The sequence below is a fragment of the Dasypus novemcinctus genome, chromosome 15 (assembly GCF_030445035.2).
Source record: "Dasypus novemcinctus isolate mDasNov1 chromosome 15, mDasNov1.1.hap2, whole genome shotgun sequence".
Classification (NCBI taxonomy): domain Eukaryota; kingdom Metazoa; phylum Chordata; class Mammalia; order Cingulata; family Dasypodidae; genus Dasypus; species Dasypus novemcinctus.
Window position 1 is genome coordinate 12,613,346 of NC_080687.1, and position 25,898 is coordinate 12,639,243.

Below are 25,898 nucleotides of genomic sequence, written 5' to 3' on the forward strand. Positions count from 1 at the left end.
ATTTTACTATTTCTAATTCTCTTTTCAAGTAGAATTTTAAAATTTTAACTAAAATAGAATACCTTGTGTGAAACCATTTACTTAAAAAAAAAAAAACCCAGCATTTTGAATATCCATCTATCTTTCTATGCAAAGTCATTTTTTTCTGAAATGATATTCCCCCTAATGCTAATAATACTATTTCTGATCAGTGGAATTGTTGGGCTAGTGTTTATTCTTACTTTTCTTAATTTCCTCTATCACCTGACTTAAAAATATAGACAGATATGTATGTTTTACACCAACAAAGCCAGTTTTTAAAAATTCTGAAATTTCAATGAGTTCTACTCACCAATAGCTTTGGTATAATGTCTTGCTCCGAGAAGCAATTCTGGGGCTCGGTACCAGAATGTTACCACTACTGGATCCAAATCTGCTAAAGGCTTCAAAGGTGAATTAAATAATCGGGCAAAGCCCATGTCAGCTGTAAAAAAAAAAAAAAAAAAGTAAATTTACAAATTTAACTGATGTCTAATTTTACTATTTTAATTCAGTAAGAAAATGTGCTGAGTTCTGGGAGCAAAACAAACACCTCAGAATACCTCACTCCTTTGAGAAGTTTAAAAATACAACAAGGTTAGATCTTCATTCTTTGAAAACCTCTTATTGTCATCCCAGCTCTCCACTGGGTTATGGTAAAGCTCTGTCGTGCCTGAGGTTAAGGGTGCCCTATTCCTCTGTGCAGATTTCTTTCCATCTGTCACCACCACCTTTGTGGGACAGGGTTGTTAAGCTGCTTTCCTTTTTTTTGTATTAGTCACAAGCACCAAGAAACTGGATTGACTATCTGTAAGGAATAATCTGCATCAACAAGCTGTTTTACTGGTGTAGTTAATCAGAAGTTGACCAAGCAGTATTTTATGAACACTATGTTCCCCCAATTATTTGGGATGAATTTCACTAAAGAAATTTTAAAGAATCATAGGGTTTTTTTTTTTAAGCTGGAAAAGACTTTAAACATCATCAAACTTAATGACCTCCTTTTTCAAATGAGGAAACTAAGGTTAAAAGTTAAGTGACTTGACAAAAATCACAAACTCATTTCTCAGAGCTAGAACTGAGCTTAGACATAGTTTATGACACATCACATAGTTTAACATGTAATTTGGGCATGATTTTATTTGGGCATGATTTTCTTCCTACTAAATGGCTATCTTTCATAAGGTAAAAACTGTATCTTTTTCATCTCTCTATTTCTTATAGTATCAAGCATAATGTCATTACACATAGCTTTTACCAAACAAATTTTGAATGAACAACTGCTATTCCCAAAAACCTATTCAAAGATTTCAAGCTTCATCCATAATTTGATCAGTTTAGTTCTTCTCTCCTAATATACATTTCAAAAATAGACCTTCGTCTAATCTACTTAATGACTGAAGTTAAAAAAAAAATTTGGCAAAGAATTAAAAACATGAATCAGATTACCAAAAACTGGTTAATGGAAGAACTAGTAATTCTTCTTAAATATGAATGCTTTTTAAAACGTTAGTGTCTCCCAAACCTGCCATTATCATACGCATTACACAGAAGTATAGTTTCAAACTAGTTTATTTTAATAAATTATATTTCCCCCAAGTCTTACAGTAAAGAACACATTTGTAACTATTTGGCTCATTCTTTTCTATTTTGCATTCTTTGAAACTACATTTGAACTTAATGCCACCAATGGGACAGAGTTCTTTAAAAGCACAAGTAAGGACTTAAAAATGGGCAGTTGATCTCAGCAAGATGAGTACTGACAGAGCCTGGTTCTCAAAGGAAGGCAATGGCTGGAGTACTTTGAGGTATAACAAATGTTCTTACTACTAAAAATTGTGCATAGTTTATATCATTAAAGAATATTTTGAGAGTATAATTAGAAGTAGAGAGTGGGACTTGGGGATAAGGAAGAAGACTTAAAGAAGACTTATGAACACCCTGCGTTTTTCTTTGTTGGTGAAGTGGTACAAGATACTTCTAATTCATATTAAATCTTGCAATAAGAAATTACTATTAATTTTGTTACATACTCCTGCTATCTTTAAATTCATATGGCAATTTAGTTTCATTTCTTCTACCCACACACAAAACTAACTAAATATGTGACACACACAACTTGGAACTTTGATATGTAAGAAAATAGAACTATCAGAAACAGGACAAAGTACAGAATGTCCATTAAATTTTTCTTTAAAGGCTAAGGCCTCCTAAAAGGCGGTCTTGTTGGAACTTAAGGTTCTAAACCTATCAAATCAAGTCTCAGTGGCTTTTCCCTGGAACTCCTAATCTAAACCTGGTCAGGAAAAGACATGGTTTTGATCTCATTTGTTTTGGGAACCAGAACTGATGGTATAATTAGCAGTATGCTGTATGTCTTTTGACTAAAGGTAAGGTTGGCTTCTAACATGGAAAGAAGTCACTCACCTCCATAGGCTAGTTTTAAAGGTGGCAGAGGTTTCTAAGAAGCTTGCACAACTTGTTCGATAATTACACTTCAGGCTCTAAAGATTGTCTGATACCTTTCATGAGTGTGAAACAGTTTTCACTTTTAATATATACACTTTAAAAAAAGCTTCCATCATATGGAACTACATAAATATATGCATATTATTACAGCAAAAATCAGAAGTGAGATAGCTGCCTGCAAACGTTTTAAAAGAGTGCTACACTGTGACTTATCAAAGATATAACATACCAATTTTTACTCTTCCTCGCTCAGGACCTTCACCCATAACTAAAATATTAGCAGGTTTCTGTGGAAACAAAATAGTGTGTTTTTTTCAGTAGACAGCAGTGGTTTCTTTTAAATAGACAAATATGCCAATATAACATAAATCCACCTTTTAAAAAACCCTCATTTACTCAAAAATCAAAATCAAGTACAGGAAGTTACCAAAGAAAGTTTCCTATGCAAAGCAATAAGCAAAACTTCATTAAGGCCCAAATATGGCAGTGCTTTCACTCCATGTATAGATAAGGCTTTTCTTGGCCCTTTCATTAGTTTGTTTTCACTACTATGGGCTATCTAACAGAAGGTTATAATGTGGTTCCTTCTGACAATTATGTAAAAGGTTCTGTGACTTTAGGAAAAAATGAATCTTCAAAGATGATTCAAATTAAGCAGCAAATTAATGACAAAGAAGGATTATCTTATATCCTTTTTTTAAAAAAGGCAAGGCCTGCATTTACCTATAAATAAATTTTAATAAAGTCTTTTCTAAAAGAGCAACATAATGGAATTATTCCTGTTGTGAACAGTTAAGGGTTTTTCCTTAATAAAGGACGAAGCTAAAATTTAAAGTGAAATTTTTACCATAGTAATATTTAAAATGGCTTAAATATCTCTAAAAATAGAGGTTTAACTGTCATCTAAACTTATTACAGTGGAATCTACTACACTAACATATAAGCATTGTCCCCTCTTCAAGCAGAAGATGAAGGAGGGAGGGAGGAGGAAATGAGAAAGGAAGAGGAAGGGAAGAGTAAGGGATGGGGGGAGGGGAGGAGAAGAAAGAGGTCATCGGTCCCCAAACTTTATTCACCCTGCTATTGCGCTATCTACTTACTATCTCATTTTAATTTTACCAGTCTGTTAAATAAAAGTGAAATCGATCAGAATACCTATTCAAAAACTGATCAAAGCAACCTTAAAATCAAATTAAAGATTTTAATGAAGGCTGTTTACAGTGATAGCCACCTCACAGGCTTTCCTAACCATATTTAGTGAAGTACACTATTAATGAAAAAACGCAGTTTAACGTATACTAATAATTTTATCAATTATCAAAGGTCAATCATTTTTTCTCCAACAAAAAGAGAAGATATTGCTGAAATGGTAGCATATATATTTTGGAGGTTAAAAATTCCTACAAATTTTTAAGGTGCAAAAACTAACCACTAAAGATTAAATGTCTCGCACTAAGTATAATAAGCAAATTGGGGCCAGCAGCAGACTCTACTTTTCTCAGAACAGTCTAGTGTTCTCTTCCTGATTTATCATTCTGAAGGTAATTTTGCACAACTTTAAAAAAACTGATGTGTACTGCTGTAATAATGTTTTACTCAAGAAAAAGTTTTCAGAACCTCTATCACCTTACACATACTGCTGATAAGTTGGGTAAATGGCTAAATGCCAAAAGGTAGGTACTTCCCTAACAATAGACCCTGGGCACTTCCTGAAAAGCGCTGCTCAGCACTAAGGAAAGGATCTGGCACACCATGTTAATCTATCCATGCCAGGATGGTCTCTGTGAAGCCTCTTGGGACCTAGCCTACTTGAAAACGAAGCCAAATTTCTGAGACTTGTGAAGAATGTTGAAGGTGGGGCTTTCCAAGTTGAATCAGGCAGCATTTCTGTTTGACTGTGGGGCTTCCTCTCAACTTCACATGTTTGTGTCAGAGCCCTTTTCCATAATTTTTAGGGCAGGCTTCTCAGAACATCTCCTCAATACATTACCTGCTCTTTAACCTATTTTGTTTTGTTTGTATTTTTAAGAGGTAAGGGGGATGGAACTCAGGACCTCATACATGGGAAAGAGACACTCACTAATGAGCTACATCTACTCCCCAATGAAAGTTGTTTTTTTTCGTTTGTTTTTAGGAGGTACAGGGATCGAACTGGGAATCTTGTACATGAGAAGCTGGTGCTCAAGCACCTGATCTATATATGCTCCTCTTTAAGTCAGTTTTGAATCTTTTCCCATCAAATTCATCTTCTGTAACTGCTGTCGGGGCTATCTTTCTAAAACAAGCCTGATCATAGCACCCCCTTGCTTAAAACATTCCATAGTAACATGGAAAATTATTATAAGAATATTAGGCTAAAAAAGCAGAATACAGGGAAGTAGACTTGGCCCAATGGATAGTGTGTCCATCTACCACATGGGAGGTCGGCGGTTCAAACCCTGGGGCTTCCTTGTCCCGTGTGGAGCTGGCCCATGCACAGTGCTGATGTGTGCAAGGAGTGCCCTGCTACACAGGGGTGCCCCGGGTAGGGGAGCCCAGCGAGCAAGGAGTGCACCCTGTAAGGAGAGCTGCCCAGCGCGAAAGAAAGTGCAGCCTGCCCAGAAATGGTGCCGGACACACAGAGAGCTGATGCAGCAAGATGATGCAACAAAAAGAGACACAGATTCCCGTGCCACTGTCAACAACAGAAGTGGACAAAGAAGAACACGTAGCAAATGGAACATAGAGAACAGACAATTGGGGTGGGGTGGGGGGAGGGGAGAGAAAAAAAAAGCAGAATACAAAATGATATATAGACTACAGTTACAACCAGGTTTTAGAAAAAGTGCCTATAAATAAGGACTAGAAGAAAAAATAAAACAACAAAAAGTTGTGTTAAGAATATTAGAGGTATGGTTGAACAATTCCAAAAATTTCTTCAAAGGTTTATGCTATGTTTTATTTTTTACTAACTATAATATTTCAACTTTAGTTGGTCCCTCACCACCTCTGAATAAGGTCCAAACTTCTTAGAATGGTATGTAAGGCATCAATATGCTGGTTCCAACCAACCAACCTTGTCCCACCTTATACCACACTGCATACTAAACCTCTAGTGTTCTTGGACTATACCACAACTACATCTTTGTTATGGCATTATTATTTCTGCCCCCAAGAGACCTCTCCTCTGTACTACATAGCAAAATCCAAATCTCCTCCCCCTTCCTAGAATGATATAAGTAATAAAGGAATACATTCTGAATATAAACAATTCCAACCATAAAGTCACACAGACATCGGGGGTGTGATGATGTGCTGGATAAGGTGCACCCTGGGGCATGCCTCTATGGAATATGAAAGTGTTCATCTTGTCATAGTGTGTTATCTCAGTGGGTGGAGACCCACACAACAAACAAGAAAATATCAAACTCACATCCTGGGGAGTCCTGCTTAAAAAAAGTGACATAGAGATCAAAGTTAAAGACCATTCTACCAACCATCCCTCTTCCAACCCATTCCAAATACCTTTCCATTCTCTAGAAGTACAAAATGATTAACTGGTTTGTTGTGACTGATCTTTCTAGAACTGGAGTGCTGGATCCTAAAAGATTATATCCTTATCTGGAAAAAGCACAATGCACACAAGGACACGTCTTTCCTCTTTCTATTTCTGATGGCTTGGGAAAAACCATTCTCTTCAAATACAACTTCCTACTCATTCAGCAATTGGGCCTAGAGATACTTGCCCTATCTGTAAGGCTCTGGGATGGGTGCTATTGGTCAGTTTGGTACTAAGCAAGAGGAAAGAATTCCCTCTCCTGCTCTTCATTTCAGGATTTTAAAAAAATTCTACACCTAGTAGGTATATATTTTACATTTACAGGACTGATCAAGTTCAAAACTTGGATTTGAACATTGTTGGGAAATAAACAGCTTCTTTGTCAAGGACTGGCCTAGTATTGGGGTTTTGGCCAAAGCTCCAGTGAATAATTTTTAAAAATTACTCTGCTGGCAACTCACTGCCTATGCATGGTGTAGCAGTTTGGTATTGTTTATGAATTCTAAAAATAGACATTGGATTATGTTTGTAAACTGGTCTGTTCCCTCTGGGCATATTACATCGTGTTGGATTCAAAGGTTTCACTCTTACTTGATTCAATTATGATTAAGGCTTTGATTGGGCTAAATCAGTATGACACGGCAGAGGAGACAGTGGGAGTTTTAATGAGGGAGCCCCGGGAAGAGAGATGAGCCATATGTCTGATAGTTTACAGCTGGCCTTGTGGAGAGAGCAGAGCAACTAAGCCCAGAGAGAAACAAGCCCCGGAATAGAGACAAGACTTATCCCAGCCTACAGCTGATATTGGAGGAAACTAGGACCATGGAGCCTTAAGAGGAAGAGGAAGGCTGGACCCTTACAGATGTCAGCAGCCATCTTGCTCCAACACATGGCAATAGTAGCAACTTATACTTTATGGCCTGGTAACTGTAAGCTTCTACTCCAAATAAATAACCCTTTATAAAGCCAACCGATTTCTGGTATTTTTTATCAGCAGCCCTTTGGCTAATACACATGGTATGAAGCAGGTCTTGGGGCTGAAAGCCATCTTACTGGCATTTCCCTTTTGTACTAACTAACTCTACTTAAAAGTGAATTTACCATCACTTTGGGCCTGCTACATTGTCGTAAAAAAAAAGAATGCTTTTGCCATGTTGTTCTGACAACACTATTTTCCATAACATTCTATATGACCCCAGGCATCATATTCCAGTTTAGAAAACAAAAGCTGTTTCTTGAATGTAACTTGATGAAAATCTTAAGGAAAAAAAACAAAGGCCCTCATGACCATGAATACTTTAGTCACTGTTGCTTAATCAGTACTTGATTAATACAGTCTGTCATTTTTGACATACTAGCAAGCATAATTACTTTAAATAAATTACTCTATTACTCACCAATAGAACTTTGCTGGTGATATTTTTTTCCCCCAGAAATCTATTTATTTATTCCCCCTCCCAGCCCCCCATTGTTGTTTTTTACACTTGCTGTCTGCTCTCTCTGTCCATGCGCTGTGTGCTCTTCTGTGCCTGCTTTTCTCCAGGTAGCAAGAGGAACCGATCCTGGGACCTTCTGGAGTGGGAGAGAAGTGCTCAATTTCTGGCACCACCTCAGTTTCCTGGTCTGCTGCGTCTCTTATTGTCTCTCCTCTGTGTGTCTTTTTATTTGCATGATTTTGCTGCGACAGCTCTCTGCACGGGCCAGCTCTCCACGCCGGCCAGTATGTTTTCACCAGGAGGCCCTGGGAATTGAACCCTGGACCTCCTATATGGTAGATGGGAGCCCAAACACTTGTGCCATATCTGCATCCCCCTGCTAGTGATATTTTAAGGACAACTGATGGTGAAGCAATATCCCATAAACTTTATTTATTGCCATGGAGCAGAATTTACAGAAGTCCAACATGACTTAAAAGTATTATAATACCATGGCTGCATCTTCAAGTACGCTATGCATAGAAATGGTTATAGAAACAGCCTTTACTGCCTGCTGAATAATGATATAAATCAATGACGTTCTATTGTTTGAAGCTATAGCATTCTCTTATTTTGCTTCATTTCTCCCAGGGGAGAGGGTAATTGTTTGTAATTAAAAGTATATGCACTTGTTTTACACTCCCATGGATTTTCTCCTTGTTTTCTGTTGTTATGCTCCCAAAAAATTCACTAATACCTCCTAAAGGAAGATGTTTATATTGCCAAGATAATTTGTCTGGGTTTTTGTACCTTTCTGTTCTCCAGAATTTCTCATAATGGAGGTATAATGCACTGATAATCTTGGTATACAGCAGAGAAGATAAATGGTTTCATATTAGTTCCCAACTCAGGCAAAAAATAAAAACTGCAAGGAATTCTATCTTGAGAGACAGGGATTGGGCTGAACAGGTAACTGCTATTACCAATCAGACCTATCTGACATAGTTACAGTAGTGGAGAATGGTGGCAACTGTCAAGTTAACTTCAAGAACTTTATTCTAATAGTGGAAATGGGGTCTTTATATGTGCACTGATGTATCAAGGCAAACTGGAAGCTTTGAGACAACAGGAAAAGTTGATGCTTGATAGATTTGCTATGAAAGAAGAGTGATCCATAAGAAACCACTGTCAGTGCTTTTCCCTAAGATTTGTCCAGAACTGAACTGCCACAAACACTGTAAAAAACACAACCTTTCAAGATATTCAACATGTCTTTGTTTCAGTTTGGTTACTTTTTCAATAAAAAATTTATTGAAGTATACCACTCATAAACATTCATAAACAAGAACTGCATTCCAAAAATTGTGAACTTACAAAACAAATATGCATAACATCATATAGGGCTCTCATATCTTACCCCATGACCCATACCTTGCATTGTTGTGAAACATTTTTAACAAATGGTGAAAGCGCATCCTGAAAATATTACTACTAACCAAAGTATCTTACATTTGGTGTATTTTCCCCCAACCCACCCTATTATTTTTTTTTATATCATTCATACATGAACATACATAAACAATAAGTGTATAGTTAGACTTGTGAACTTACAAACATCATACTGGGGCCCCATACATCAACCTACCACCAACACCTTGCACTGTTATGAGACATTTGTTACAAATTATGAAGGAATATTATCAAAATCCTGCTACTAATTATAGTCCATAATTTACGTTTGGTGTATTTTCCCCCCAACCCACCCTATTATTGTTTAAATATATTTTTATTGCAGAAGTTGTGAAATTACAAAACAATCATGCACATGTGTAGAATTCCCAAACAACATCCCTTCATCAACATACCACACTGTGGTGGAACACTTGTTACAGATTATGAGATAATATCATCAGACTATTATCACCACCCATGGTCCACAGTGTACATTTGGCACACGCTTTCCATACTCTCCCATTATCAATACATCTTTGGCATAGATGCAAGAATATTACAGTATTGCTATTAGCCACAGTCCATAGGTCACCCCAGTTTTATTTTTCCCATGCATCTCCACATTCCCACTACCCTGCAATGGTGATGTACATCTGCTATAGCTCACAGAAGGATACTCTTGTACTGTCAACCACAATTCTCATCCACCTCTGGGTTCACTGTGTTAGTTAGTCCCTAGATCATTCTTTCTTTCAGTCGACATCTACATCTCTACATCATGACTGCGAGTCATATGCAATTTATAAACCAGCTGTTACTCACTACAGTGTGTTATCATCAACTCTATACATTTCCACACTTTTACAATAAAGCTAATTAAACCTTCTACATACATTAAGCATCAGCAGTCCTTCTCAGACTTCCTCTTGTCTCCTTTAAGAATCCACCACCTATCACCAGGTCTTGAACGTGTTTTCCTACATTTTCTTCTGGAAACTTTGATTCCTGCTTTTAGATTTAGGTGTTTGATCCATTTTGAGTTAATTTTTGTATAAGGTGTGAGATAGGGGTCCTCTTTCTTTCTTTTACCTATGGATACCCAGTTCTCCCAGCACCATTTGTTGAATGAACTGTTCTGCCCCAGCTAGGTGAGTTTGACAGGCTTGCCAAAAATCACTTGACCATAGATGTAAGGGTCTGTTTCTGAACCATCAATTTGGTTCCATTGGTCTACATATCTATCTTTATGCCAGTACCATGCTGTTTTTACCACTGTAGATAGGTACTATGATTTAAAGTCTGAAAGTGAGTGTCCTCCAACTTAGTTTTTCCTTTTTAAGATATTTCTGGCTATTTAGTACCTCTTACCCTTCCAAAGAAATTTGCTAACTGTGCTTGTTTGCAAAATGCTGTTGGAATGTTTAATGGGAATGCATTTAAACTATATATCAATTTGAGTAGAACTGACATCTTAATAATTATTTAGTCTGTCTTCCAATCCATGAGCATGGAATGTTCTTCCAATTTTCAGGTCTTTTAAAATTTCTTTTAGCAATGCATTGTAATTTTCTGAATACAAGCACTTTACATCCCTGGTTAAGTTTATTCCTAAATATTTCCTTCTTTTAGTCACTATTGTAAATGGAATTTAACCCCCCCTCCCCCCCCCCCCATTTCTTCCTCAGAGTGCACATTACTAGTATCTTTTAAAGCCTATTTCATCTGAAATAAGTATAGCTACTCTGGCTTTTTTTTTTTTTTTGGTTACTGCATGAGTGTAATATCTTTTTCCAACTTCTTACTTTCAGTCTATTGGTATCCTTTGGTCTAAGGTCTCTTATAGACAGCATATAGGTGGCTTTTCTTATCCATTCTGTGAGTCTGTATCTTTTGATTGGGGAGTTTAATCCATTAACATTCTATGTTATTACTGTAAAGGCAGCTCTTATTTCAACATTTGGAGCTTTGGGTTTTATCTGTCATATTTTATTTTGACCACACTTTTGAGACTTTTAGTTACTTTTACTGATAGGATGTCCATTTCCAGAATCTCTTCCAAGCCTCTCTCCTGTCTTTTCTTTTCAGGCTGTAGCACACCCTTTAGTATTTCCTGCAAGGCCAATCTCTTTGTTATAAACTTTGTTTCTGTTTATCTGTGACTATTCTAAACTTGCCCTCATTTTTGAAAGACAATCTTGCCAGATATAAAATTCTTGGCTGGAAGTTTTTTTCTTGCAGTATCTTAAATATATCATACCACTGTCTTCTTGCCTCCATGGTTTCTGATGAGAAATCAGAGCTTAATCTTATTGGGTATCCCTTAGATGTTATGCATTGCTTTTCTCTTGCTGCTATCAGAATTCTGTCTTTGGCATTTGACATTCTGATTGGCATTGTCTTGGAGTTGGTCTATTTGAATTTATTTGGAAAGGAGCAAGTTGTGCTTCTTGGATGCAGATATCTATGCCCTTCAAAAGGGTTGAGAACTTTTCTACCATCATTTCTTCAAATATTCCTTCTGCCCCTTTTCTTCTCTTCTGGGACACCCATGACCACGTATGTTTGCATGTCCCTTGCTGTCATTTAGTTCCCTGAGACCCTGCTCAATTTGTCCCATTCTTTTCTTCATCTGTTTGTTTGTATGTTTACTTTTAGAAGCCATGGCTTCAAGCTCACCAATCATTTTCTCTGTCTCCTCAAATCTGCTGTTTTATCACTCCAGTGTATTTTTATTTTCATTTTTTGGGCCTTTCATTCCCACAAGATCTGCTATTTTTCTATGTATGCTTTCAAATTCTTCTTTGTGCTCTGTCCTTAATCTCTTTAGTCATCTCATTGAATTTATTAAGGAGATTTGTTTGAACATCTATGATTAGTTGTCTCAACACCTTTACATCATCTGTAGGCTTATCTTGTTCCTTTAACTGGGCCACGTCTTCCTGTTTCTTGGTATGGATTGTAGTTTTTTGTTGGTGTCTTGGCATCTGGCTTACTAGATGTATTTATTCTGGGTGCAGTTTCTCTCTTTAGTTTAGGGCTTTCTTGCCCTTTCTCCCTTGCTGCCTGTGTAGTAGGAGCTGAGGATGTAGTTGGTATTATAAGTTGTGGAGGTTCAAGCTGTCCGTATTGCTCCAGGAACTGATGAAGCTTCTCCCACCTTTCTCCTATGCCAGGGTAGAGCCACAGCCGTGTGTAATAATCCAAGCTGTGTAGGCCAAGACCATCAGTAGTTGTCCAAAGAGACTGATGAAGTTTCATGACCCTACATTCCCTGCCTGGGGAGGGGTTGGAGCTGCAGGTATGGGCAGCAATCTATGCCTTGTGGGTCCAAAATGACTGTAGTTATCTGGTATATTTCTGACTATTTAGTTGGTACCAGATAAATGTACCTGCATTACCTGCGGAGGCTGGTGTAGGTCCTACCAGATTCCTCCCCACCACAGGTGGGGTTGAAGTCTAGGTTAGGGCTGCAGTCCTATCTAGTTTGAAATAAATTGGTCCCTACCATCACTGTGATTTGCATTCAGCTCTGCTTCCCCTCATTCTTGGGATGGAGTCAAAATGGCAGCTACCAGCCTCTTTCTATTTCGACAGGTTCAAATTTTAGCTGTTCTTGGGGTTATACTTTAGCCAGCCAAATTTACTAAGCAGTAGCTATGCTGATGCCCAATGATCTCTTCCTCCCCCATTTTAGGGAAATGAAGCTTCCAGCTCCAGCCATGGAATAGCTCCTGAGTTGGCCTGTGCCACCAGTGTAGGATGGGCACCAGCCTCCGCAGTGTGGAGAGCTCTACTCACGAATCTTCTCTGCAGATGCAGTCTCTTTCTTCCATTCTTTAAAGGATGTTTCAGGATGCTCTCCTGGTCTCCTGGAGTCCCCAAACAGGTGTTTCAGATAGCTCTGGGTGATTACTAACTGCCCTGAGGCACAGGGACTCTAGGAGCTCCTTACTGTGCTGCCATCTTGCTGGTTGTTCTATATGGTTTTTTAAAAATATTTTTTATGCACATTAATAAATTTTGCTCTCGAAAGACTAAAGCATACGGGTTTTTGTTTTTTTAAAAGATTTATTTCTTTATTTATTTTTATTTGTTTCTCTTCTCTCCCCCCGCCCTGTCCCAGTTGTCTGCTCTCTATGTCAATTCGCTGTGTGTTCTTCTGTGACCGCTTTTATCCTTATCAGTGGCACTGAGAATCTGTGTTTCTTTTCGTTATCTTGCTGTGTCAGCTCTCCGTGTGTGGTGCCGTTCTTGGGCAGGCTGCACTTTCTTTTGCGCTGGGTGGCTCTCCTTACCGGTGCATGGCAGGGCACTCCTTGCGCATATCAGCACTGCGCATGGGCCAGCTCCACACGGGTCAAGGAGGCCTGGGGTTTGAACTGCGGACCTCCCATGTGGTAGGCAAACACTATCCACTGGACCAAGTCCGCTTTCCCAAAGCATACATAAATTCGACATCATCTTTCATAAAAACAATACCATCAAGAATAATAAAAACAATCTGCAAAACCAAAAGCAGTGTATACCTGGATCATATATCAATATCATTAAGATTTTGTCATTTTTATTACATTGATATATAATAGTAACTTAAATATATTAATTTGCTTATACTTCATAGTTAATGATATGTTATGACCTGTTCTTTGTAGTTCTCTTTCATTAAAAGGGCTTTGGTTATTAAGCTTATATATTTGAATCAGTTCTCTATAGTCTAGACAGTAAAGGTATATTCACTATTTTTGCAACAGGCATTTTCCTAATTTATTACATTCCTATTGCTAATCTACCTTACCTTTCATGATAGTTATCAATTCTTTAATAGTTAGAAATTTACCTCCAGCTTAGTTAGAATAAATATCTTAATTTTCTTATACATATTTTACATTCCTATGATCCATGTGAGATTTACTGTGGTTTAAGATATGCTACGAAAAGAGAGAGAGACAATTTTAAGCAAGAAAAATTCTCCCTTTTATTTCCATGAGTGTGAACTTGTGGGACCTTCTGATTAAATCATTGTACTTCAGTTAAGGGCTTTTGAGTAGATTACTTCACTAAGGTGTGATCCAGGGTTGGTCTTCATCCTCTTATTGGAGTTCTTTATAAATGGGATGGATAGAGAGAGACAGAACAAAAAGACAAAAAATCAGGAGGTCAGAAAGAAACCCCAAGAACTGAGAAAGTCAGTGGATGTGAGAAGAAAGTAACAGGAGCAGAGAGACAGCTGGAGGAAGCCAAAGGCTGAAAGGAAAGAGACCCGAAGGGGAAGGGAGAGATAGCAGCCATTGTGCCCCTCCACATGACAATGAGTTCAGGATCTTTTGTCTTTGGGGAGAGAGCGTCAACTGATGCCTTGATGTTTGTTTGTTTTTTAAGATTTATTATTATTTTTACCTCCCCCCTCCCCCCACCCCGTTGTCTTCTTTCTGTGTCCATTCACTGTTATGTTCTTCTGTGTCTGCTTACGTTCTTGTCAGCAGCACTGGGATCTGTGTCTCTTTTTTGTTGTGTCATCTTGCTGCATCAGCTCTCTGTGTGTGCGGCGCCACCCCTGGGCAGGCTGTGCTTTTTTCATGTGGGGTAGTCCCCCTTATGGGGCACAATCCTTGCACATGGGGATCCCCTACGTGGGGGACACCCCTGCGTGGGCCGGCACTCCCTGAGCACATCAGCACTGTGTGTGGCCCAGCTCACCACAAGGGTCAGGAGGTCCTGGGTTTGAACCCTGGACCTCCCGTGTGGTAAGTGGATGTTCTATCAGTTGAGCCAATTCCGCTTCCCTGATGCCTTGATTTGGACATTTTTTTCAACTCTGAAATAGTAAACTTATAAGTTAATAAATTGCCATTGTAAAAGTCAACCCATTTCTGGTATATTGCCTTGGCAGTCTTTAACTAAAACAGTTTCTTTCTAGAATATAATTACATGCTCTAGTAGAAAAAATTATAAGAATATAAAATTTATACAACTAAAGATCCAGATTTTAACAACAGTCAACATTCTGGTATATTTTCTTTCTTTTGCTATTTTGGGCACAGTATTTTATATCTATTTTGTGATCTGTTTTTCTTCTTTTTTTTTAAAGATTTATTTTTTATTTATTTAATTCCCCTCCCCTCCCCCGGTTGTCTGTTTTCTGTGTCTTTTTGCTGCGTCTTGTTTCTTTGTCCGCTTCGTCAGCGGCACGGGAAGTGTGGGCGGCGCCATTCCTCGGCAGGCTGCTCCCTCCTTCGTGCTGGGCGGCTCTCCTTATGGGTGCACTCCTTGCGCGTGGGGCTCCCCTACGCAGGGGACACCCGTGTAGCACGGCACTCCTTGCACGCATCAGCACTGCGCATGGGCCAGCTCCACACGGGTCAAGGAGGCATGGGGCTTGAACTGCGGACCTCCCATGTGGTAGACGGACGCCCTAACCACTGGGCCAAAGTCTGTTTCCCTGTTTTTCTTCTTAACATTATAGCAATGCTGTTTAAATGTAACAAAGATAATTTTTAATTACTACACAACAGTTTTTTCTGTTTTATTTGCTCAATCATTTTTTAGTTGTTAGACAAACTTTTTTCAATTTGTCATTATTGCAAATAATGCTGTGATGCCCTTTCCAAAAATTTTTAAATAATATCCTTAGGAGAGTTTGCTAAAACTAGTACGGCTAAATCAAAAGGAATGAGTATTTTTGAAAGTCTTTCTAATGTTTACTTTCTAGAAAGGTTATAATAATTTATTTCACAGCAATTAGTGTTTATTCGCTCAACATATTGAGGGCATATTATGTATCAGGCACTGCCCTTCCATGTAATAGATTGTAGGTAACAAAGTAGACATGGTTCCTTTGACAATGGAAAGCCAGACATTAGAAAAAGTAAACAAATATGTAAACAATTACAAACTGAGAAATGCTATGAAAGAAAAAGGGTTTCCATTAGAATAATGAATCAGGTGGTGAAGGAAGGCTTCTCTGAAGTGATAGTTAAGGCTTCTCTGAGGTTGATAGTTAAGCTCCATCTGAAGGATGAGATGGAGCTACTTAGAGCAAAGGGTTACTTATGTACATGTTCATGTAAGTAGGTGAGGGCAGGAGAACTTTTCAGGTAGAAGGAAAAACAAGAAAGCTCTGAAGTGAGAACAGCTTGGTTTACCCAAGAAGGCATTTGTGAGTAGAGCAAAATATCAAGGGGGCCGTTGTAGAAAACATAGCTGCAAAAACAAGTAGGGGCCAGAAAATAGAATGCCTTGTTTATGCACAAAATTTCCTTTTTCACTCTAAAAGGAAATTTCATTTAAGAGTTTTCAGCACAGGACTGACAGTTTAACAAGAGCAATGAAAACAAAATGAATGTTATGTGCCAGGTCCCCTACATAAATTAATTCATTTAATCCTACAGTAACTATGAGAGCAGGTAATATTATGATCCCAATTTACAGATGAGATAACAAACCCAGAAAGGGCTCAGTGGACTGAGTCAGTTCATAAGCCTAAATTCATCCTGGCTAGTCGGTAGCAGATGTAGGGTTCAAATCTAGGCAGTTTGGTTCCAGGATACATCCTCTTTACCACTGCATTACACTGCCAATGCACCTCCAATAACAGAGTACTTTCCTCTAATAGGAGAAAATGGCATCTCCTAAACATTACCCCATTACTTTTCTAGTGAAACTGGACTTTAAAAAATGTTTATACATACAAACTATATGTGTATGTATGTATGTTTAGTGAACTGATTTCTTATATCATTTACATTCTGATGTTATTAATCTTGGGTCCTTTTCTTAACATGAGTTATTATTGGGTCCTTTTCTTAATATGATTATTACTACTCCTTTTTCTAACATGTTCCAAGAGTTTTTCTAGTTTTTCATTTGCCTTTAAAAAATATGCTTCCATTGCTCTGCATATAAATCATCTGTTTAGAATCATTTTGAACCTATAAATAAGTACCTAGCATTCTTGCTTTTCTCAAGAAATATGTATGGAAGGCCTATGACGCAGGCACTGTTCCAGGTTCTAGGGACACTAAGAGTGTACAAGGCAGGCACAGGCTCTGCTATCATGAAATTCCCAATGTCATTATTTTGTATTTACAGCAAACACTTAATAGAATAAGAAGCAACACTATAATTAAGACTAAATCTAACCAAAGTCCAATGTTATCTCTTGAGGGCAGGCAGAGAAGGCAAGCATTTGCTGTGGATCATGAAAATCCATGAGCAGAACTGATGTAATTTATAAAATATTTTCACCTCATCCTTCCTATAGCTATGCAGTTAATATTTTTCATTCATAATAGCTAAAAAAAAAATAGATCAAAATATCAATATTTTTATTCAGAACCAAATAAGTCAGTGACTGGAAACCTGTAATCTTATTCCTATTTTTTACTATTTAGTCTAATGTTGGCTCTTATTTTAAAATATTTAATCATTTCAGATACTTAATCACATTGAGAAGAAAATCCTCCATTTCTAATTCTTATAGTTTTAGTCAAGATTAGAGGCTGAATTTTATAAAAAGCCTCAGTAGGTACGGAAATAAAATAGATACTTTTATCTATATTATGCCAGTTTCTGTGTTCTTGGAATAAACTAGGTTAAACTAATTTATTTTAAATATTATTTGTTTTAAGACTTTTATACTCACCTTCATAAATAAGACTATCCTATTTTTATCATTTTATGGTATTTGCTGACGTTAATTAGCTTTTATCTAGAATTTATGATCAAAATTATATTTTATATAATATATATAACATTCTAATTCTTATCTCCATTTTTGGATATTCATACTATATTACGATATTTTTCTTTGAAAGTTTTAAAACTATAACCAATGACGTACCCATGTGGGAACTTTCTATTGCCACATTGATAAAACCAATGGTTGTTTCCCTGGGGGATTGAAAAAAAATAAAGAGATTGATTAACCAAAAGAGAGAGGAATGCAAATTAAAATTCAAAGAAATATAACAAATATGATTATAAAAAATCTGGAGATGCATTTTCAGAAGCTAAAAGTTAGTAAGTTTGATAAACAATGGGAAATGAATGATTAGCTATTCAATACTGAAATGTATATGGTAATGAAACTGGTAACAGAATAAGAAATAGGAAAAATTACTAAAGGATGATTAGAGGTCAAATAGAAAGTTATTTGGTTATTTGATGAACAGAACAACAGTTCCAGGACACTGCTAAATAATAGAGGTGAGAGAAGTTAGAATGATCATGGCTCTTAATTTGGGATGTATACTTTTCACGCTGGGAAGTTTCCTTCTTTTATTTTAAGAATTTCAATCAGAAATGAATAACAAATTTCATCAAATGTTGAATTTTATAAAAGTTCTACTTTCACAATGATTGAGATAACCATAGTGTTAATTCTCTTAGCACTAGTAATATAGTGCATTCTGATAATAGATTTCCAAATGCTGAATCATCCTCACATTCTAGAAACAAGTTTCACTTAACTTAGAGCACAGTATTCTTTTACTAGCCTCCTGGATTCTCTTTGCTAATATTTAATATATATCACAAATCATTTATATGTGATACTGGTCTAGGGTTGTGTATATTATCTTTATGAGCTTTTGTATCAGTGTTATATGCTTTCTTACTATAAAGTATTAAAAAAAGTTTTCTTTGGTACTACTTTAAAACAGTTTACATAATGTAAAATTATCTATTGCTTGAGGGTTTGAAGTAATTAAACTGTGAAAACATTTGCATTTGTTACAGTTTTAGAAGTAGCCCCATGACAACTGTCTTTTATTTCTTCTGTAGTTACTGGGCCAAGGACTGGAACCAATCACCAACTGTGCTACATTTGAATTTTGAGTTACAGCAGAGTCCTCCTGTAGCTTGATATGGGATATAACTTGAAGGTAGGCGGCGGACTTGGCCCACTGGTTAGGGCGTCCGTCTACCACATGGGAGGTCTGCGGTTCAAACCCCGGGCCTCTGTGACCCATGTAGAGCTGGCCCATGCGCAGTGCTGATGCGCCCAAAGAGTGCTGAGCCACGTAGGGGAGCCCCATGTGCAAGGAGTGCGCTCTGTAACGAGAGCCGCCCAGTGCAAAAGAAAGTGCAGCCTGTCCAGGAATGGTGCTGCACACATGGAGAGCTGACACAACAAGATGATGCAACAAAAAGAAACAGAGATTCCCATGCTGCTGACAACAACGGAAGCGGACAAAGACGACGCAGCAAATAGACACAGAGAACAGACAACCAGGGTGGGGGGGGGAGGGGAAGGGGAGAAAAATAAATAAATCTTAAAAAAAATAATTTGAAGGCAGAGAATCCATTTATTCATTAAGTATTTACTGTACATTCAAAATGTGCTATGATAGTCTAGGTATTATACTAACAAAATTGCAGGAAACAAAATGGATAAAGTTTCTACTCCCAAGATGCTTATATTCCTAGGGAAACTTAATGATGGGAACGGAAGTGAAATGCACTAACTGAACATCTATTATATGCAAGACACAGTCTTAATGCTTCAGGTGAATCCCTATAAAAAAACAAAACAAAAGCCTGGCCCCACTATTTTTATAGAGGAGGAAAGTAACGCTTAGAGAGGGCAAAGTTACATAATTAAGTGGTAGAGTCAAGATTCAAACCAACCTCAAGTTTACTTTTCCTGTTCACTCAGTTCAGGATAATTAAAAAAAAAACTATTTAGGGATAATTAATCTAAGTTTCTCTATTGTTCTCTACCATATATAGCCCTTCCTTATTTTTCTTTAATTTTTCCTTCAATTCTTCACCTTCTCCCTACCTTTCACCTACACCTTCAAATTTTTCCTCCTCTTCTTTACCACAACAGCCCAGACATTTGATTTTACCACCTGGAGTTGATCAGAGGGAAAAAATAATAGAAGGTCAACCAAAAGCAAATAGAGAGCAAAGGATGAATGTAAAAACTTCCAAACTTTTGCTGTTACCTTCTAAGGATTATAGCTATGTGACAATAGAACAGTCTGCCCCAATAAGACAGAAAGCTAGCCATTGCTGGAAACTAGCTCGAGTAGGGACAAAATGGTTATGTGTAGCAGATACCACCAAGAATTACTATACAATAAAAGAGAATGGAACAATTACTTCTACGATTCCTTCCAACTTCAAGGTTTTATTCTATGAAATTAGGGAAAGCAAAAAAAAAGTTCTTATTTCAAATGGTACATAGTGTTTAGGTAAGTAATTTTTAGGTTGTGTTTAAAAAATAGTCTATCTTGTGCCTGCTGCATTTCACATTTTTGTTAAATAACAATGTAAACTGCACTATATGAATTACAAGCATATCTGTAATCTGAAGACTAGAAATTCAGAGAGCTGAAATTAATTTTAGAAAATCAGAAATCTATTTTAGAACAGAGAAATGGGGATCCTCAGATTATATACTTTCCCTAAGAGTATTTACAATAACATAAATTACACATAAATCAAATAATAAAAAATGAACACAGGTAATTATATCAAATTATATTTTTTATAAAGGAAGAGTAATATTCTGTTCTACTGGAGGAAAGTGGGTTTAATATAGTAAACATTTTTTTCAATAGTTAAGAATTCAATAACTGTTGCTGATATGATATCTAATTATACTTTGGAAAACTTTTACTAAATCTAAAAAGATATGCCTAAATTTCAAAAATACATATAAGATCTTGAACTTTTGTGTTAAACTGTCTTTGGGAATGTGGCTAGCTCCCTGTGCTTATTTCTGTAGAACATCTGTCCTCTTATTTGGTAAGTTTACATTTGCTTATATCCAGTAAAGAAATAAGGTTGCCAAACTAAAAAGACTTTATGGAAGATTTATGTGCTATGAGCACCAAGGAAGGGACTTAAAATAGGTTTAGATAACAATTGTAGATGACATAAGAGAAAACATACCTAACATATTCTATCTTTAAGATTAAATTACTTTTGCAAATCTTCAGAAACCTGGAAAGTTATACAATACTCTAAGGCCTGAGTCTATTACTTGAAAGTTGGACTGGCATATTTTTATATGGTTTATTAAAATTTTAATTCACATTCAGACAATTCTGAACCCTCTGTGGAAAAACTATTTCTTGGTATTCTGCCAAGAGATGGCATATTTCTCTTTGGATAATGTGAAAGTCTAAAGGTAAAAAGAAAATTATTATGGGTTTACATTAACATCAGATTAAACAAAATGACAGCTTCAGCAGCTTAAACGAATAAAAGTTTTCTCAATACTTGTACCAGATGGAGATAATGATCTGGAAATTTCTTATCTCCCAGCATATGGCTAAAAAATCCCTTTAAAAGAAAATCCCAAATCTGTCCTTTTTTTTTTTGAAGTACACTGCTCTGGATGACAGTAAATTTAATTTACAAAAATGGGACAGTTATATAAATTACATAGTGATGTTATGTAACACATTCTGTTAAAAATGGAGAAAAGATAATATCTGACTTAAAACAGAAAATCTATTTCTAGTCAATTTCCAGGATATCTCAAAAACTTTATCTTAAAGAAACTCATATTTTTAAAAAATCTTGATGAAATTATTTACAGTAACTTTTTGACCAGCAAAAAGAAGTTTGACTAAAAAGTCTGACACTGTGCCTGAAGACTCATCAGAATTGAAGGAAAAGGAGACTAGAATATGCAAACCAAATAAAAATAATATTTTTGTTTTCAGACTGCAATGTACCTATATAAACATGCATGATATTTGTAGCCGTGCCATTTAGTAAAATTAAGTGGGCCACTTACTTATTTACAAATAATGGAACCTAGTCCACTGTATATATTCAGTATGACTATTTGGAAAACGGATGTGACTCAACCAATTGGGATCTCATGTACCACATGGGAGGTCCAGGGTTCGATGCCCAGGGCCTCCTGGTGAGGGCAGGCTGGTTCCTGTGGTGGGCTGGCCCACGCAGAGTGCCTGCCCATATGGGAATGTGGCCCCATGCAGGAGTGCCACCCTGCAAGGAAATGCCGCCTCGTGCAGGAAAGCCACCTGCACAGGAGTGTCATGGAGAGCTGGTGCAGCAGGAGACGCAGAGGAGATAAGGTAAGAAGACAGAGCGGAACAGGGAGCTGAGGTGGCACAGGAGAGTAGCTGCCTTTCTCCCACTCCAGAGGGTCCCGGGATTGGTTCCTGGAGCTACCTGATCAGAGTGCAGGTAGACACAGAGGGACACACAATGGATGAACAGAGAGCAGACAAAGGGAGTGGGGGTGGGGTGGGGGCGGAATTAAAAAAATATATATGACTATTAAAATTAAGCAAATGTAGCATTCTTCAAGAAACCAAAAGGATTGTTTATAAACATTCAAATACTTTCCAGAGGTAAAACTGCCCAATTGGTCACTTAGGTAAATATACTTTTAAAAAATAACTAAATGTTAAATAAAATTAATGAGAGCCTTAAATAAGTTTATCTTAATCAGTTATTTTTATTCTCAAGCCTAAGTTTTATGAATGCAGTAATACAGGTTATACTAGCTACCCATTTAAACAAAGAAGAAAAGTTACAGTTGAATTAAATCCTTGGAGTTCCCAATAAATAAAGCAATCTCAAGTAATAATGATTACCCCTGAAAATGATAAAGGATTTATTTTCATAAGGCTCTGTTATAAAGAAACATGCTTAATAGGTTCCTAACACTCACTGCAAGGAAGCTAAGGCACAACAAATAAAGGGCACAAAATAGATGAACAGAGGTCTAGAAGGTAGGCTCCTTTCTTCTCAACTGTTCATTACTTTGTTACTCTGTTGCTTTTAGCTGATGGATAATCTCAAGGTCCTTTTTGCTTCTAAAAAAATTACTGACACCTCTTTTTAGACTGAAAGAAGGTTTACATTTGCCTTTTTTTTTTTAATATAGCAAACATCCTTTACCAACATAACATAAAATACACTAAACCACATTGATATGTATGTTTTAATTTTACTACTAGACTAAGTATACATTTTCCTCAGTTTTCTGGTCCAGAACAAAAATACCTTTATTTTCTTTCCTGATTCTACCAATAATATACATCAATTGTAAACTACTGAGACAATTTAGAAAAGCTTTAAAGGAAGAAAGTGAAAATTGCCTGAAATTGCACAACCCACATATCATCTCTACTTAGAAAAGTATATTCCCCAAAGAGCTATTGCTGTTCAAAACGATTTTCATCAGCATTATGAGCAATGTCAGTAAGTTTGCATAAAACAATAAAGTACTCATGATTTAGGGCTAAATATTCTAAAGATTTGATTCACTTTTTTCCTTGATGTTCCCCCTTTCCTAGCCATATAAAATACCTTAAGGACAGTTTAGGAAATACTGTAGCACAGTACAGTTGTCAAACTTTTTTGACCACAAACCCATAGGGAGAAAATCATTTAATATTACACATGAAAACATAACTGAAACAAAACTTTCCTGTAACAGTAACTGCCCTTAATATATAGGCTATTTGGTATCCCATCCTCCTCTTCTCTTCGAAAAAAAAAAATTAGTCGTTATGTGATCTCCTGACCCGATATGGCTCCCAACCTGCAATTTAAAACTCACTGATTTTAAGGGAAAAAAAACCCTGAATTCAGTAATGTAGCTTTGCTATAGTTCTCCAAGTTACTTACTAGTGGCAGTGTTGAACAGACAATAAGAAAATACTCCTCAAAAAAAGCATCATCAAAAAGAGCAAAACTAATAAACCAGGCAATTTTTCACTTTGCCAAACACTCAAAATTCTTAAAAATCAGATTCAAAATGCCTTAGTAATCCATCATGCTAGCACCAATACATAATCAGATGCTTTGATAAAGTGAGCCCGAAGAAACTGAGTTTGAGTCAATGATTCACTTGGCATTTTGAGCTTATTTAATGGTTGCTGGGAAACCAACTCATCCCTCACCAAGGACCCCACCAGATGATTCCTATCCAAACTTCCACTTACCCAGTATGATTAAGCTAAGCTGCAACGTTGCAGCAGTATTGGCTTTTTCCATAAGTCACACTAAAGCTTTGAAAGCACTCCAGCACCTTTTAAATATGTGTATAGTGTGGTCACTAGGCTATTTCATATTGTGTACTACTCATGGTATACATCCCCTCTGGGATGCTCCCAAAGAAAACCTCTGTAAGAGGTTTATTTTCTAGAAAATTAAACCATGGCATAAAGATGATTTTGAATTTGCTTAGGGCAGGTGTAACAAATCAGCAGAGAGGCGCAATATTCCAAACACTCCAAATTTCATATACAGACTTTCAAGTTAGTTTGAAGGGAAGAAAAAAAAAATCTATGTTGAAAAATTACATTATATTATAATATTTCTTGTTTAATGCCCTATTCTACTTAGTGCACCAAGACTAAAACATAACCCTATGTTCCTGCTGGTTCTAAGCTAACTAGCACTATAATAAAACCATTATGGAAATAATTAAAATGAAATTTTGGATATCAGATTTTTTTTTTTTTTTTTGCTGTTAATATTTTGGTACATATTTTTCTTTTTTTAATTTTTTTATTTTTTATTGACTTTGTAATAATATTACATTAAAAATATATATGTGAGGTCCCATTCAACCCCACCCCCCCACCCCCCCTCTCCCCTCCCCCAACAACACTCGTTCCCATCATCATGACACATCCATTGGATTTGGTAAGTACATTTTTGGGCACCTCTGCACCTCATATACATTGGTTCACATCATGGCCCATACTCTCCTCTATTCCATTGGATATCAGATTTTTAAAAAGTGGAACACATTAACAAGCATCTGAGAATCAGATATATACTTGACCAAAAAAATGGAAAACATTTCTATTAATTTCCTCAGAAAATATGTCACAAGCCCAAGTCTTCAAAACACAGAATATGATTTATCAACATACTATGGTCTCCTGACATAGCTGCACAAATATCTGCACCAAAAAAGCATAAAATACAGCCAACATTGAGTGCATTAGAAAATTAAAAACCAAAAGCATCCCCAAGAATGAACAAATATTAACTAGAAATTAAAGTATTTACATTGTGACGAATATTGAGACAGTTAAATGTAGCATAAAAACTGCAACATGAAAGATGCATGTTAAGAACAGCTGCCTTGTTTATGGCATGGGTTCTTAACAAGGGGTCCATGAGCTTGAACTGAAATTCAAAAAAACATTACTCTTGTGGGGATGTGTTGGTGCAGGTGTGATGTATTTATTAAATAATGCAAAGTTATAGTGTGGACTTAGTAAAGGGTCTGTGGTTGTCACCTGACTAGCAAAGGGGTCCATGGAACAAAAAAGGTTAAGAACTCCTGGTTTAGGGGAAGGTAAGTATTGCCATCTTATTTACAATTCCAAGAAGTTCTTAAGGCATTTTTTGATAAAGTGAGATGCATAAATGAACTCATGATGGAGATAATCCAGACTTAAGATCAAAGAAAATCTTAGGGGGAAAAAAGGAAGATATTAAAAACATCAGAACAGACAGGCAAAGGGTAAGCAAACAGGTTTCACTTGGTGGAAAAAAATATTGGGGAAACGGACTTGGCCCAGTGGTTAGGGCGTCCGTCTACCACATGGGAGGTCTGCGGTTCAAACCCCGGGCCTCCTTGACCCGTGTGGAGCTGGCCCATGCGCAGTGCTGATGCGCGTAAGGAGTGCCCTGCCACGCAGGGGTGTCCCCCACGTAGGGGAGCCCCACGCGCAAGGAGTACGCCCCCTAAGGAGAGCCGCCCAGCGGGAAAGAAAGTGCAGCCTGCCCAGGAATGGCGCCGCCCACACTAACAGAAGCAGACAAAGAAACAAGACGCAGCAAATAGACACTGAGAACAGACAACCAGGGGAGGGGGGGGGATTTGAATTAAATAAATAAATAAATCTTTAAAAAAAAAATATTGGGTAGAGGAAGAGAGTGATCAAAGAGATCAACAGATCAATATCATTAGTTGAATGGCATTTGAAATGACTGGTAAAAGCTGAGCAGGCTTTAGAAAGAGAGAGGCTGCTTTAAGGATTTTAAGTGCA

General features: G+C 37.0%; 1 protein-coding gene across 3 annotated transcripts in view; it reads right to left on the minus strand.

Moving 5' to 3' along the window:
• The window catches only part of CDK8 (cyclin dependent kinase 8), a 145,443-nt gene that overhangs the window by 29,780 nt on the left and 89,765 nt on the right, over positions 1-25,898 (minus strand). For all 3 annotated transcript variants that reach the window (XM_004453096.5, XM_004453097.5, XM_058277044.2), the window contains exons 5-6: positions 2,717-2,774; positions 332-463 (exon numbers count right to left, since the gene is read on the minus strand). In XM_004453096.5, the coding sequence (XP_004453153.1) occupies positions 332-463; positions 2,717-2,774 (190 nt within the window). The remainder of the gene's footprint in view (positions 1-331; positions 464-2,716; positions 2,775-25,898) is intronic.